The sequence below is a fragment of the Raphanus sativus genome, chromosome 3, assembly GCF_000801105.2.
Source record: "Raphanus sativus cultivar WK10039 chromosome 3, ASM80110v3, whole genome shotgun sequence".
Lineage (NCBI taxonomy): Eukaryota > Viridiplantae > Streptophyta > Magnoliopsida > Brassicales > Brassicaceae > Raphanus > Raphanus sativus.
This window is the reverse complement of record NC_079513.1, coordinates 191561-207535: the sequence shown is the minus strand read 5'-3', so window position 1 is coordinate 207535 and position 15975 is coordinate 191561. Positions and strand designations below refer to the sequence as shown.

The window sequence follows — 15975 nt, the reverse complement described above, 5'->3', positions numbered from 1 at the left end:
ATGCAATATAGGAACACGGTGGGCGAAAAGGAAACAGGAACTAGGTGCTGCGTGGGTGCTAAGAGACTTAAGAGGTGAGGTTTTGTTACACAGCCGGCATTTTTTTGCTGATGTGTTAACAAACGATGAAGTCCACTTCTTGAACTTAGCATGGACAGTGGAGAGTATGTTAAGCCACAACTGCAGGAGTGTTTACTTTTATTCTGAAGGTAGTTTGTTGGTTAATGCCATTAACCGTCCAAAGGCTTAGCCTTCCTTCAGACATAAAGTGATGGAGCTTCATAGGTTGTTGGGGGAGATGTTCGAATGGCGGGTGGCTTGGGAAGCTCCTTTTGCAAACAGGGGAGCCTGCCTGATTGCTAATAGTGTTGTTCAGGATGATAGGGTCCAATCATATATGGCTCGAGGGGGACCTCGATGGCTGTCACATATATTTTTGGGAGGGTCTTAGTTGGTATACATGAAGGTCAGTTGTGTTAGACTTTTTGTGAATAGGTCTTGTAATGGTAGCTTGTTTGTACCTTTTGATATCAATGGAAATTTATAGATGGCAAAAAAAAAAAAAAATCACATGCGTAAAGGAAAAGTATGTTTCACATGGACAACCTTAGCTTGTTGTAAAATAGATAGTCTTGGCAATGGACATAGAAAAGGTTTCCAGTTTCCACAGAAACTGTCGATGCCAAAAAAATGCAAAGTCAAAGATCATTTGGAACCCATCCATATAACCCACACAATAATGCAAGTGAAAAAAACAAATCCATAAAAGCAAAACAGAGTGACAACATTTTAAGAGAAGTAAATTAAAAAACAAGCTTCATAAACCCTGAAAGCTAATGGAACCAACCATATGGTTTCCTCTCTGAAACAGTGTCTTCACTTGTCTTCCTTAGCAGATGTTGTTTGTTCTTCTGCTTTGGCTTCTTCCTTAACAGCTTCATCTTTCTTGTCTCCAGATTGTGCGGTTTCTTCTGCAGTTCCAATGAAAATCATTTCATTAGATATATAACGAATGTGTAAAAAATATCAAATGCAATCCGAGATATCTGAATGACAAATGCATTCAAGAACTAAACATTCTCAATTCATCAAGAAGATGAGACCAAACATAAACTAAAATGATCTTTAAAAACTATTACCTTCATCATCACTGTCTTCAAACTCTTCCGGACCACCCATGCCTCCCATACCTCCCATACCACCCATGCCTCCCATACCTCCCATGCCGCCAAGTCCTTCAAGTCCAGCCATGCCACCAAGTCCACCCATGCCACCAAGTCCTTCAAGGCCACCCATTCCACCCATTCCACCCATTCCACCCATTCCACCCATTCCACCCATTCCACCCATACCACCCATTCCACCCATTCCAGCCAAGCTCTGCAAGAATAAATAACAGACCATGGAGTCATTTCTCAGAGCTATATATATATATATATATATATATATAGTAAGATAAACAACATCACAAGCTAGAAACATACTGAGAAATCCATTCCACCCATTCCTCCCATATCCATATCTCCGGCACCTGAATTAAGACAAAATACGCAAACACATTAACATCTCCAAAACTTCAGAGAGAGTACAGTTATATAAGCTTCTAAGAAGAATGCTAACCAGCGTTGCCTTCATCGTCCTCATCAACCCACTTATCCCAATCAACCTTTACATAGTGTGGCGCTTTCCCACCACGGATAAGCTTGTCCCACCTTTCAGGCTCTGCTTTCTCTATTATGCAGAAGATGCTTCTCGCTCCAATGTTGATCTTACTTTCCTGAAAGTGAATGAAAGGTTTTAGAACCTTACAGGAGCCAACAGGTTAGTCTACGAATCTCACCTCAACGTTGACTTTATCGTGAAGCTCCAGTTTAAGTTCATAAACATGGTTTTCAGGACCAGCTTTTGCAGAGAAATCAAAGACTCCTTCTGGGAGAAGGTTGACTTTAGTCTCCTTTGAATCTGCTAACACTACGGTGAGGAAAATCTTGTCGGTAGTCTCGGCCCACTTCACTTCGGGATGACGACTGTAAACACGCAAGAGAAGCAATTACATTCAAGACCAAACACGTAGGAAAACATAACAAAAGAGAAAACAACAAAACACATCTAAGACACCAAACAGGTAAGAAGTAACTGTCATCAATTGATTCAATACCACTAAACTGAAGCTTCATTAATACCAAACTTAAACCATAAACCCTAAACCCTGAATCCAACTTCTCTGACACGATAAACCCTAGACCTGAATTAAAAACCCCTACTTTCCTAATTCCCCAGGAACCCAATTGAAGTGTAGCTTTGAATCCACCGATACTATAAAGAATCGGAGTTTACAAGAGAAACCCATGAGGATAATAGCACTGATTGAACCGGAGTTTGAAGTGAGCGGTGAAGCAACAAAAACAATAGCACTGATTGAATCAGAGAAGACGATTCGAAAAAACGGAAGAGTTAGGGAGAGATCCCATGAAAGGAATATTGTTTACCTCATGTTTGGTGGAAGCTTGTAGAAGAAGAAGAACCCTAGAGAGAAGAGAGATGGACTCAAACGGTGACGCAAAGATTAGATTTTTAACTTGTTATAATGAATTGACAGAGAAAGACCTTCTCTTACCTAGATTGTGACTATCATGTACGAGCTAGTGTACAGACTATAAAGTGCGGTCAGGTCAAATCAACGGTGGAGGATTAAAGGGCTGGGCCATTAGCGATTTAACGGTTAAGATGAATGGTTTCAATTTAGGGTTAACGGTTAAGATGAAAGGTTTCAATTTAGGGTTTTGAGTGGACTGGTTTCTGAAAGCACTACGAACTGAGCTACTTTTTTTTTTCCACAAATTAAAATATATATAAAGATGGCCAAAGCCCAAATTCATACAAAAGACCATAAGGCCCAACCGAAAATAAACTGGCAAACCAAAAACAAACCCAGCAGCCCAGGCCCATAACCACTAATCTTATCCCCAACCAAAACGTCTCGACACGTGGCCTGAGACCGTTTCGCCATCACCGCCGGGAGAATCTACGCCGTTACCGGACGGCGCCTCACCGACAACACCACGCGCATGCACCAGCGCCACCCTTCACTTCAGTACCACTGCTTCTAGCAGAAAAGAGCATCCATCGATTTCAATCGAAAACTTTTCTTTCAACCCTCGAAGCCACCACTCTCAGATCCAACATCAAATCGTCGGAGAGCGTCATCAATACATCGAGACCTCATCCGGAGACCTTAAACACACGAGAAAGCAGAGAGAATACCGGAACCCTAACACCATCGCTTCCATCTCACGAGAAACCTGAGCCGCAAACACCAACTCCCGCAGATCCACAGACCACCCGACGCCTCATAGAGAGAGGCCACATATGCCGACGACGCAGGGCTTAGAGAGCCTCCACCCCTCGGAGACAAGAGCCGGCGACAGTGAAGCTGTATGAGCCTCCACTGCCCGGAGATCCAGCAACCCCGCGAACAGAATAAACACGCTTTGACTACCCCTTTTAGACATGCCCATAGATCGAGCACAAAGACCACACCGGATGACAAAAGCAAACGCCGTGCCGACGGTGGCTGTGGAAGCCCCGCCGTCGGCCGGAGAAATCAGTCGCTTTCTTTTTCTCTCTCTTTTTCTCTCTCTTTTTATTCAAGTTGTTTTTCTTCAATGATGGTTGAAACTGAGCTACTTTCTTTAGCCAAAATTTCAGGTTATTTTCAAATTAAACTGGATAAAAATTAATCTCTATATATTAATAGAAAAACATTTAAATTTTTGTAATCTTTAGGTTGTAATAATTACAAAGAAGTTTTGCTGAGTTGTAACATAATTAAGATGTCAACTAATCTTACATAGCAGCTTAAAAATCAATTGAAAAAATGTTGGAGCAAAATTTGATTGCTATGGAACAGTATATTAACCCAAAATATAAAGAATCATGTATTCTTTCTTTAAATAAAATATACGGAGTTATCTAATATAATTAACATATATAAGAAATTAATGATTATGAATAAATAAAGATTTGATAATAAATTTGAGGCAATTCTCACAAATAGCATTTTTTAAGTTTTTTGTCACTGAAATAGCATTCAAAAAATAAAATGACCAAAAAATAACATTTTTTGTTTTGAAGATTTTAATTTTTTATTTTTAAAAATTTGAACAGATGCCTAAAACTATACTCCTTAACTCTAAATCCTAAATCTTAGATTAATTAATCCAAAGGTTATAAATGCATATTTACCATTCAATAAAGTTTTTTTTGGTCATTTTCCTCTTTGTGATGTTATTTTGTGACAAAAACTTTGGTTGGTGGTGTCATGGTCTTTTTCTGAACAATTTTTGCATTCTTCCTCATTTTTTTAATTTATATTATAAAAAAAATTAAACAATTACATTAACCATATAATAAAAATTTAGTTTTTTTCTATATTTTATATTTTGAAAATTTTTAAACTAATTTAAATTACAAAAATGTTAAAATCCCTTTGAAAATTTTGTGATGAATGACTTATTAATATGAATTTTATTTAGTAGATATATATTATCTTTTAAATTAAACTATGTACCATTTAAAAATACATAAATATGTCAATTGTAAAATTTGCATTGAAAGAGTATTAAAACCTTAATATTTTAATTTTCGTTAGATATCACTATCCTTTATAACTCATATCAAAATTGGAGGTCTATTTATTCGAATTGGTAACATGGAATCCTCAGATTTGCTCTAATTTGAATAGTAATAAACCCTAACCAAAATTTGTTAGATATTTGAATGGGTCAAAATTTTGGTATCTAGAAAACCAGAACTGAACTCAAACCGAAATATTTTGGGTATCCGTATATATTCGAACTAGATTTATATACTTAAATATATTAATTATTTTTAAATTTAATATCTAAAAGAATATACAAAATCTATAAGACATTTAAAGTTGTCCAAAATACTTGAAAATATATACAAATAGTTATAAGTACATATTTAAAATAGATAAATGATACTTAAAATACCTAAAATACCTAAAATATCTATTGATTTTTTATCTAAATATTTAAGATAAACCAATATGTGTTAAGTTTAAGTATTTTGGCATATATTATTCAAATTTATATGTTATAAATTATTTTTATAGATTTTGAAAAATTTAAAGTATACAGAAACTTAAACTTTTGAAAAAAAAAAGGTTATCTGAATTCAAACCCGCAAAGATCTGGACCGAATAAAATCCGCAAAGATTTGAATTGAACCAAATGGCACTTGAATGTCCACCTCTAATCAAATGTAAAAAAATTATTGATAGCAAATATATATTGTTTATAATATTTAAGTAAAATAATTTTTTTTAAAGTATTTACTTCGTGCAGAGCGTAAGTTATCATTAGTTTTTATGTACGATTAGGGAGATATTTAGTGATTTTTGAAATCCAACCAAATTCTTGTTTGCTAAGAACGATCACTGATCTTGATATTCTTGTCAAGATATGGTGGTTTAATTCAATTTATCATTTCCTAGTCATATATGGCTAAATGTAGATAGTAGATTGACGACCTGCTGTGACCACTGACTAAGAAAATAATAGAACAGGGTTGCATTTTATATTTTTACAAAATGTAGTTATAATCTAGCGTCCCTGAAAGTTAACTATGTAAAGGAGATGACTGCATCATCATCGCTGGTCGTCCGTGTGGACAAATCCAAGGAGATTCCAAGTGTTCTACTATCTGCACAAAACCCCAAAAAGGCAAAATTTGATTCTTTGTACCGAAACAGAAGATGTGTCTTGCGACATTTTAACATCACTTACTCTTTGACATGCTCGGGATGCCTAACCGAATCCGTTTTGCTGATTTTGTAGCTACGGATAATCGAACATTCACCACGGTTATCTCCCAGAGTTGAGATTAGGTCTTTAAAGATCTGCCTAATGAAATCTATATATATAAAAGAGAGTTGGATCTCTCCTGCTGACACATCAGCATCCATGTCACAAATTGGTTGTATGACGTGCTGACACGTGTTCATTCTGCTTAAACACATCGTTTCATTTAAACGTTGGTTTATGGGCTTTTTTATATCTCTGTCCGTTGGGCTTCACGCTTGCAAACCCTTATACTGGGCCGATATGTTGCGGCTTGCTCTAACCCTTCTCCTACGCCGTCGACGAGTGATGATCCGGTGATGGTTGAGCTCTTTCGCGATTTCTGAAACGGTGTGCGTTATGGTATCTTTGTGTTAACTCTCATTAATTCAGACGTCCATGGCAATGTCTTCAATTCGTGGATCGAATCGGCGAGGCGGTGTGCTTTCTATATAAATATGTATGTATTTCCCTTCCAAAATTCGTACTCTCTTCATCTCTCCAATCTCTCTTATAGTATAACCGTCTGGAGTTCATGTCAGATTAATCTTCTAAACTCTGATTAGGCCGGATTGGCGAATGGCATCTAGATTGGCTCAAAAGTCTATCTAAATTGATCCAAGAATTTATGGAACTGGGTCATCGGGATCACCACTGACTGTTACAGTTCCTCTCGAGTCGTAAGAAACCACATACAAATCCTTTCCATGGCTTTTTTCTTCATTTGTGTTCTGACTGCAAGGTTTCACGTTTGTAGCCCAATGTTTCAAAATACTCCACTTATTAATTTGTTCTTCACCGGAGAACTTGGGAGAAGTTGGTGTTACCTCCTACTGTCGATGATGTTGGTAATGTTGCTCAACTCTCTACTCTTTTGGGTTTTATACATAAGAAAGTTGTGTACTTTATGAATCAAAAGCATCTTTTTGTAAACTTATGATTCTTATGACTACAAGATCTCTGATTTGTTTTTGTTTTAAATTACTGGAAGTAGCTCAGATAAGAAGAACACATGGATTTAAACAAAAGTTTCCATGCCACCGCTTCTGTCATTATGACTGAGTGACTGTCTCCACCTTATCTGTGAAACTTTACACTCCTTCCACCTATAGCTTCGCCTCCTTCGATATCGTTTCATCATAGTGGTTGCTCATTGAACGCAACAGCAACATACACCGATGACATTCTGTCAGGGAGACAGATCAATGGCTCCCATTGGTGAGGTGGATGAAACGAAGATAAATGTTGCTTCAAGGTGTGAATGTTTCGGAACTGATTTGTTTTTAAAATTGGTTATTCAGTAAAATATGATTTTTCCGTGGGATGTTGATACAACTGGATAGAATTTTCTGTTTGTTCTATTTATTGTATAACATTTGTGTTTCTCTAAATAATTAGGTTTTATATTATGTGTAAATCATTATTTTTTTGTGGTTGGTTCTTATCTTCATGTTTTTGTTTGTCGTAAAAAATCGTCTCCCATTATAGTTAGCTAATCTTTGATATAATTATTAAATTTTTGGCAGCTTTGTGATGTTCTTTACCATAAGCGTTACAAAAGCTTGAACCACTTGAAAAATATTAAAGAAGAACAATTAAGTAAAGGAGCATTCAATGCTGTAAAAAGTATCAGCTGCAGTCACCATTTGGATTTATTTTACACGACATATCCTCAGATTTTGGCATTGCTGAACAGTTCGTTCAACATAAAGATCAGTTGGAATTATTAAACAAAGATGATACTAAAGCCGTCAACAAAAAAAAGCAAGTCGCAAGCAAGTGTTGAGATAGACAGAGGACAAAATGACTTAAAACTATATGAATCTTACAAATAATACTAGGTCTGATACAATTCATATAAAAAAAAGAACAGGAGAGGAGCTTGATTTTGTAAACGATTGAGTATTGGGGATGGTCTCTCAAGTAACTTCTGGAACTACACAGTGTCAAAGATTACTGTGAATTTAGCCAAGGTGTGTTAGTCTTGGACGATGCTTCAGTTGGACCATCCTGTAACAACAACGGAGAAAGGCAAATATATAGTCCATAAACAACAGAATGTTTTGCTAGAGAAAAACAGGTAGCTATGGATGGATTATGAATTCAACTCTGATAGAAAAGTCAAACATGTCTCTTTCACCGCAGGACAACGATTTTGTTGTACAAGGAAGACAAGTGTATTATGATTTAGTTGGTGTGTTTTCATTTAGTTTGGCATGCTTCTGGGTTTCTTACAAATTATAGTGCAACATCAATTTCTCACATGCCAAATCTCAAAAAAAACATCAATTTCTCACGGAACAGTAAAAGATTCACAATGTAAAAACACATATTTAAATTGACCTCAAATGTAGTATAGTAAATAGCATGTAACATGAGACTTAAAAATAGCTTTGTGTAGTTTTGAATCAAAGTTATATATTTCTTTTTTGAATCAAAGTTATATATTTCTTTTTTGAATCAAAGTTACATATTTCTAAACATAATAAAATATACATAAGCCAAAATATTAAAATATATATATATAAACATAAATATCTTTTTCTTTAATTAATGTATAGTCAATTCAAAAAATAAATATTAAAAATTATTTTTGTTACTAAAACCTTCCAAAATAAAGTGTATTTCATGTTTATATGACAAAATTTAAATATTAATAAATCTTTTAGGATTTTCGGGGTGCATATGCGAAAGACATAAGTATATATGTATATAAGATTAAAATAACATTTGTAAAAAACATGTTCTGCCCAAATAGTATAAACAAGATATATTCATTTTTTTTCTCGCAATTATGAAGCATCACTTTGATGATATTAGTCAAATTTAAAGTTTGCAAAATACACAAAGTTTGCTCTGTATTCTTTGGTCTAAGATTATAAAGCATCTACTGCACTAATATTAAAGTATATTAGATCACTTTATATCAAACAAAAGATATTTATTAAAAATAACGATATGATCTCAGAATTTTTTTTTTTTATTTGTCTATAATATCATTTTCAATAGTGATCTTAAATGCTTCATAAATTAATAAAAAAATATACAAAAAAACAGTTTTTATTATAACTTTCCGCCCGTAGGGCGGGCCGACCTAATAATAAAGTAAACAAGAGGCATGTTTGTATCCTTAAAAGATCCGAACCTGTATATACATACGCATGTATTAGTTTATACAGCGAATGTTTTTAGCTTCTTATGTTGAGAAAGAAAATGAATTAGACAATAAACCGAACAACACTCTTTTCTCTCTTCTGTACATAAATATTTTATAAATTAAAGAAAAAGGACCAAAATCAGATAAAAACCAACAAATCTCTCCCCTTCTCTCACTCGTCTCTTCTACATAAAGTAGCTCAAGGACGTCTTCTTCCTTGACCCACCTTCTCCGTACAGCTCGTTCCACTGCTGAAGCTCGTTCATGTTCGATGAGTCCGTAGAAACACTCGCACAGACCTATATGTATTTGAGATCACTTAGTCTCATCTTCCATCTATATAAACACATGCAAACAAAACATATATGTTTTTTCAACCTACCTGTTCATGTGCAGCCTTGAAATCTGCCATTGTCAATGGACGTATGTCTGTGCAGCTATACAAAGGAGGCGTTGGACGGTTCTCAGCCTCAGCTGCAGTTTTTTCCTGAAGTCAAAACAACAAGTCAGAATATATAGATAAGCTTGAGTTAATGATTAGCAAGCAAATGTCAATGTTATATAAAATAATTATTTTAAGGCTGATTATAAGCCTAGACCAATTTTTATAACAATATTAGAACAGTGGTAAATGCATTAAAGTTGGAAACCAAACCTTCTTTTCTTTCTCCAGTATTTCTCGAATTGGAAGATGAGCAGCAGTTACACAAAGATTCTGCAACCAAATGAGAGGATGTGAGATTTAACAAAGCCAAGGTGATTGAGACTCGATGAGAGAGATGAGTACAAACCTTTAAGTCACTTCCTGAGTAGCCATCTGTCATATTTGCAATCGCTTCTAAATCAACATCAGGTGCTATTTCTTCTTTAGAAAGAATAACGCTCAAGATCTTTGATCTATTGGTCGCATCTGGAAGATTCACCATCAACCTGCATAAAAGGAATGCAGCGGAAGGTTTAGTAATAGTTACAACATTAAAAAGAGGCACAATGAATATAGAAAACAGAAAGGTTGGTTTACCTCCGGGGAAGCCGTCTAATAACTGCTTCGTCGAGGTCAAAGGGTCTGTTGGTAGCAGCGAGTACAAGAACCCGTTCTCTATCCTTTGTTCTTAGACCGTCCCAGTTTACCATGAACTCGTTCTTCATCTTACGCATAGCTTCATGCTCCCCTGGATTCTCACGTCTTCCCAACATGCTATCAACCTAAAATAATAATGTTCAAACAATCATCAGAGATCAAGAAAATACATCAAGGAGAGGTGAAACAGAGAATGCTAACATACCTCATCAACAAAAATGACACTTGGAGCGATCTTGCTTGCTAAAGAGAAGACAGCTTTAACATACTTCTCTCCCTCGCCAAACCACTGCATATCATTCATATTATATTAAAGAATACTCAATAATAGCCCAAAAAAATAAGTTTACAAAAATTTAGAATTTTTAGGATATAAAATTTAAATAATAAATATTTAAGTCAAATGTATTATTCGTTGAGGAGTAGATTAGTCTTTTAGAAATATATTTTGGTCCTTTTTTTATGGACAATTTCGGTCATAAAAACTTGTTTTAAAGTGTTTTTAGTAGATTTGACTTAGACCAGTGTTGAGATATACCTTTGAAGTAATGCTGGACATTGAGATATTGATGAAGTTTGCGCCAGCTTCAGTAGCTACTGCCTTTGCCAGCATTGTCTTCCCAGTACCAGGTGGTCCAAACAACAGGATACCTTTCGTAGGCTGCAGTAATAACGTAATTTATATATTTGATGCCCTTAGTTAGCTGGCCTTTGTCATAAAGCGATGAAAGGTACCTTAGTTAGCTGGCCTTTGTCAAACAACTCAGGTCTTTGAAGAGGGAGCATCACCAACTCCTTCAGTGTGTCTTTCACATTCTCCAGAGCCCCAATATCATCAAAGGACACACCTATATCGCTAGGGGGAATGACATCTGATAAGAGTTTTTTCTCAAACTCGTTCTCTGTCACAACATCCTGAAACAGCATAGCAAAGCAACAACTCTTAGACCCTGAACTTAATAAGTAGCTTGGGAGAAAAGATATAATACCTTGAGGGATTTTTTGAGACTCTTGTTTTCGTCCTGAACCCCATGTAACATCTGCAGGCCATATGTAATGCTGCAACAACACATGCCAAAGTGTTATTTGCAAAATCTAAGCTGTATTTCAGTATATACAAAGGATATGCTTACCTATCTGCTGAGATAACAAGCTTGTTGTCTTTGACTGTAGGTTCTGCGCAGTTCATAAGATGGTGGCTCAAAGCCCAGCCAACCACTTTCTCAACACCTAGAACACACACACAGTAATTAATTAAAACAAAGGCGTTGATCAAAGCAGAAAACAAAGCAAGTCAAAGACACCTACTTTCAGAAGGAAGGGTTTGATCTTTGATGCTTAAGATTCCAAGGTCAGGGCAGTCCAGACGATTTTTAGTGAGGACCTGTGGGGATTTATCAACAAAAAATAACATTAACAAAATAAAAGAAACTAGAAACGGTTAGATAGCTGAAGGACTTGATGAGAAGATACTCACAGCTAGGATGCTTGTTATATTAGCCTGAACCTTCAAAAGCTCTGTATCACGGTCCAGCTTCTCCTTCCAGTCCGAGAGCAAAGTCTCATCCTATTATGTCTTGAGAGCATAAGATACTGAAATAAAAAAAAATACAAATGTACCAAAGCAAGAAGAAGGTTCCACCTGAGGTAACTGGATGGCGACTTTGTTAGGAAACAGCCGAGTTATCTGTTTCAGTGATTTAGGAGTCTCTTTGCTCCTATCATGCAGTTTACTAAAATTATCCTGCAGATAATCTCAAAATCAGTTTCAACATACTCAAAAAAGATACACAGAACTTTCAATAGTGAAAAAACAACTAAAGACAAGTTAGGTATCAAACCGGGAATGCAAGATCTAGTAATGCCGTCTGGTTGCCACCAAACTTGGTAAACAAGAAACCTCCAGGATGGGACTGAAAAAATAACAATAAAAGATTTTAGTTAACTGTAGAGATAAAACAAAAATAGAAGCAGGGAAATTTTAAATGAGTTTCTAACTTTCTCCTTTCGGCTGTCCAGCTGGGTTTGTGAAGCCATGACAACAATATTTTCCGGTAAATTCTCAAACTTGCTCTTCAAGGTTGCATACACATCACTGTTCCCAACCAGCGACTTCTCAATATCTTTCAGGAACAGTATTAACGACCCTCCTTCACTCTCACTAAGTGCAACCTGTGATATGAGTCAAGAGGTCAACAAGTGGATAGAGTAGGCGCTCCACATAACTTAAGAGAGTAAAATATACCTCAAAGACTTCATTAACGGCGAGTTTGTCAGCATCATCACTGGAAGAACCATCTAACCGGAGTGAGCTAGCTGGAAACACAGAAGGATATTAGTAAAATAATAATATGCTCTTTAGTGGGTCAAAATTGGAAAAAACCGCATGGTATACCAGCACAAAAGAAGCCGTGGTCTTCTTCACACAGGCCACCAAGATCATTGCCATCTGGCACAGGCCTATCGAATCTAATCCCAACTTTTGAAGAACAGTTGTCTTCAAATGCAAGGAGTACTTTTCCCTGGAACCCAATGGTCGGTCCCCTATTAATAAATAGACAAAGAGAAGTGTTAGAATTGAGTTTCAAATACAGCAAATGTGAAAAGACTTGGAAAAAATGGTAAACAATACCTAAGGGGTGGGCCTTGAAGAGAAGAAATAGCAGAAGATGAAGGACCTACATACTTTACTCGGTCACCTATTAAATGGATAAAAAAATGCATGTTCAGTAAGTGGTACATCAAAAGAATGTTGAACCACCAGACGATAAAAAACCAACATGCCTGCTTTAAATGTGTAACTTTTAGAAGTTGCTGTTGACACTTCTTGCTTTGGTAAAGCTTGAGAACTCAATGTTGAGCCACCTGTTATATCAGCGTCCACACTTGAAGTTGGTTTCTTCTGCTGCAATGCTTGTGCGGCCTGAACAGCTCGTTTAGCAAGCATAGATAGTCTTTCACGCCTGGATCCTTCTTTAGAAGTTTCAGCTTCCTTGGATGGTGATCCCTAAAGCCACCAAGAAACAGCACAAAATGACAAACCAAATCTACTATTCTTCAAAAACACAGTGGCGGATAAACACAGTGACAGCTATAACATCTAAACTATTTGGGACCAAATGTCAGCAACATCACTTATTACTAAGTTGAAATGAAAATATTTTTGGGATTGTTATTCAAACAGTGAGTTAAAATCTATTATCAATGTTTTGTAATATATCAAGTTTTAAAATAGTTCAAATTGGTGAATTCTAAATTTTTGTAGTATGCCTTAAATTTTGATTTCAATCATTTATTCATGAGACTCCAAACAAATGATTTGAAATCAGTTTAAAATACAAAAAAAAAAAAATCCTTTAAAGTTGAATTAACAACAGATTTTTAAAAAATGTATTTAAATCACATTGAACAACACCAAATTTTAAATAAAATTTATATATATATATATATATCATATCCAATAACATAGAATTTAAAATCATCACTCGTGGTGCATTATGTTTAGATGTAATCTCTAGAACTAAAACAACATAGAAAATATAGGAAAAGAAAAGAAGATTACCCCAGGCAACAGAAGGGAGTCAACGACCATTAGTTTGGCCCCAAATCTTTTTGCAAGCGCTTTTGCCAACATCTCCTGATATATCTCAGAGCCTAAAAACAAATCATATGGCAAAACATTGTTAGATAGATAGGCATCTAAGACAAAGCACCAATAATGCTAAGCTCTCATACCTGCTGGTCCAGAGAGCAAGATACGGGGACACGTAGTAGACAAGTCTGATGCATACTTAGCGAACTTACTTCCACCATTCATATGGACATACATCGACGCTATCAAAACATCCTTAGTCGTAGCACTGAGAGGAATTCAAAAATTGTTTAGGCTATAAATAATCAAACCATCAGAATGAATATAACACAAAATATATATAGCAGCAGGCAGACCTTAGAAAATATGGGAAGTTCTCCAAAGAAACATCTATGTCTTGAGCATTGAGTACTCCTCCTTGCAGGCTATCCTTAAAGGCCTGGCGTCTAGTTGATATGGTAGATGAAAGATCATATTCTCTAAGGAGTTCTCGCACTTCTCTTCTCTCATCCAGCAACTTGGAGATGCCCCTTATATCGATTGAAGAAGGTTCCCCAAGAAGGCGCAAGATCGGTCTAATTTCAAAACCAGAACCAGGAGGGTTTCCACCATCAGCTTCTTGAAAAGGATCCAGTCCACTGCCATCAGCGTTCAGGTTCTCATCGGCACCACAAGGAGGGGTTTTCTCCACAGAAGCAATATCAGCATGATCATTGTTACTATCATCGGCGGCATCGTTCATGTCGGTATCTGAGATGCAATCGTTGCAGCTGGAAGGTACAACAGGAACCTCAGGGTTTTGCTGCTGCCTCTTGGCAGATTTGGCAATTGGTGGTAGGAGATGGAAGTTGCGGTACTTTGATAGAGATGCTAGTATAGAGGCTCCATCAGCAGCTGAGGGGTCTCCTGCTCTTGTCTCAACGTGAACCCCTTTCAGAGGTGCACCTCTAGCTTCACATACACTCACTGAAGAAGCTCTATCTGGAGCAGCTAGATTTTCATCTTTAAGAGGTTGAAATATCTAGAAACCGGTTAAGAAAAGTTATCTAAAAAACCACTGAACTTTTTTATACCATTGAATTTAAATGGCAAAAACGTTATGAACAGTATAAAAGCGAATTAAATAAATTTTCAAAAAGGATACATAAGCATGTCTGCCAAAATTGCTGAAGATGACCTCGTCACCACCACGAAGATGAACACAAGTACTTTTCTGGTAACACTTGCCATTCACCTGAACGAGAACACCATTCCCTGTTATCTCCAAAGTTGCAAGCGATGGACCTCCGTGCTGCACAAAAAAATTATATAAGAATTATAAAAAAAAAAAAGGTTTTTCTCCTTTAAGAGACTGAGTTCGAAAAAGGGGCAAATAAGATGTACTTACATCAGACTGCTTGATTTCACACAGGGTGCTGGGCATAGATTGGTCTTTGATAGATAAATCACATCCTCGGCGTCCGACAGTGAACACAGGGCCCCTCATGATACGGTGAGGGTTCTGAAATTACATAGAGACCAGCATTAGGACAATCAGATAAACAGAAGTATCGTAGTCAAGAAGTAGAAAAGTCTCAATCATAACAACATACTTCTGTCGGAAAAAAAATAAAAATAAAAGAACCGGACATGAATACAACTAAACTCGTTCGACAAGAACTGAAAGACCAAACCTTTAGCATACTTCTGTCGGAAAAATATAAAAGAACACATACATGCAGACAACTAAAATGAATGAACTGAAAGACCAAACCTTTTTACTAAAATTATTACAACAACTGCACACTGGTAAACCCTAAAGACCCAATTCACAGACTAGTAGATCAAACCAAACAAAAAAAACAATTAGACAGACCTGAGAATACTGAGAAAGTAGCTTCGCCCATGGAGCCTTATTAGCTCGCTTCTTCGCCGCCTTTGACTTCTCACCATCCGTCACCACTTCACCTAAATCCCACAATTAAGACACATTAGAAATGATAATTTAATCAGACAAAAAAAAGCGTGAGAGACAGAGAAACAGCAAACCTGCGACAGTAGTAGGTGTCGTAGCCAAGACATCGGATTCGGGGTTAGCGTCGGCTTCAGGAGAGATCTCCATCACAACAGGCACATCAGTTAAGACAACAGGCTTCTCCGCATCCACACCTTGCGGATCAGAGGATCCAAGCTCCGGTTCCCCAGATTCAGATCCAGGATCCGAAACCGGTCCTTGATTCTCAATCGGAATCTCGCTCGCCGACGATGACCCCGCCGGTTCAGCCGCCGCCGCCGCCTAGGT

At 36.6% G+C, this 15975-nt stretch overlaps 2 protein-coding genes across 2 annotated transcripts in view; both read right to left on the bottom strand.

Moving 5' to 3' along the window:
* Positions 1-691: 691 nt before the first annotated feature.
* LOC108844270 (co-chaperone protein p23-1) lies at positions 692-2636 on the bottom strand. The gene is made up of 6 exons (XM_018617491.2): positions 2490-2636; positions 1841-2027; positions 1621-1777; positions 1485-1531; positions 1140-1380; positions 692-971 (listed from the first exon to the last, which is right to left on the bottom strand). Exons 1-6 carry the CDS (start codon positions 2492-2494, stop codon positions 877-879), a joined length of 732 nt encoding a protein of 243 aa, XP_018472993.2. The 5' UTR covers positions 2495-2636; the 3' UTR covers positions 692-876.
* A 6326-nt stretch (positions 2637-8962) lies between these two features.
* The window catches only part of LOC108847577 (uncharacterized), an 8156-nt gene continuing 1143 nt past the window's right edge, over positions 8963-15975 (bottom strand). The window contains exons 2-27 of the mRNA XM_057005974.1: positions 15723-15969; positions 15550-15641; positions 15082-15195; positions 14839-14985; positions 14051-14715; positions 13838-13962; positions 13665-13756; positions 12887-13109; positions 12735-12801; positions 12498-12646; positions 12348-12418; positions 12101-12274; positions 11944-12015; positions 11745-11846; positions 11580-11669; positions 11411-11486; positions 11236-11332; positions 11092-11161; positions 10838-11017; positions 10641-10763; positions 10308-10391; positions 10043-10227; positions 9813-9951; positions 9677-9736; positions 9404-9508; positions 8963-9320 (exon numbers count right to left, since the gene is read on the bottom strand). Of these exons, the coding sequence (XP_056861954.1) occupies positions 9207-9320; positions 9404-9508; positions 9677-9736; positions 9813-9951; positions 10043-10227; positions 10308-10391; positions 10641-10763; positions 10838-11017; positions 11092-11161; positions 11236-11332; positions 11411-11486; positions 11580-11669; positions 11745-11846; positions 11944-12015; positions 12101-12274; positions 12348-12418; positions 12498-12646; positions 12735-12801; positions 12887-13109; positions 13665-13756; positions 13838-13962; positions 14051-14715; positions 14839-14985; positions 15082-15195; positions 15550-15641; positions 15723-15969 (3663 nt within the window). The 3' untranslated portion in view covers positions 8963-9206. The remainder of the gene's footprint in view (positions 9321-9403; positions 9509-9676; positions 9737-9812; positions 9952-10042; positions 10228-10307; positions 10392-10640; positions 10764-10837; positions 11018-11091; positions 11162-11235; positions 11333-11410; positions 11487-11579; positions 11670-11744; positions 11847-11943; positions 12016-12100; positions 12275-12347; positions 12419-12497; positions 12647-12734; positions 12802-12886; positions 13110-13664; positions 13757-13837; positions 13963-14050; positions 14716-14838; positions 14986-15081; positions 15196-15549; positions 15642-15722; positions 15970-15975) is intronic.

What these genes read in the sequence shown, in the direction of transcription:
- LOC108844270 (XM_018617491.2), bottom strand. An exon ending in ACGATAAAGTCAACGTTGAG is followed by an intron (nt 1,778 to 1,840) that starts GTGAGATTCGTA and finishes ATTCACTTTCAG; the next exon opens with GAAAGTAAGATCAACATTGG. An exon ending in TGGGTGGAATGGATTTCTCA is followed by an intron (nt 1,381 to 1,484) that starts GTATGTTTCTAG and finishes TTATTCTTGCAG; the next exon opens with AGCTTGGCTGGAATGGGTGG.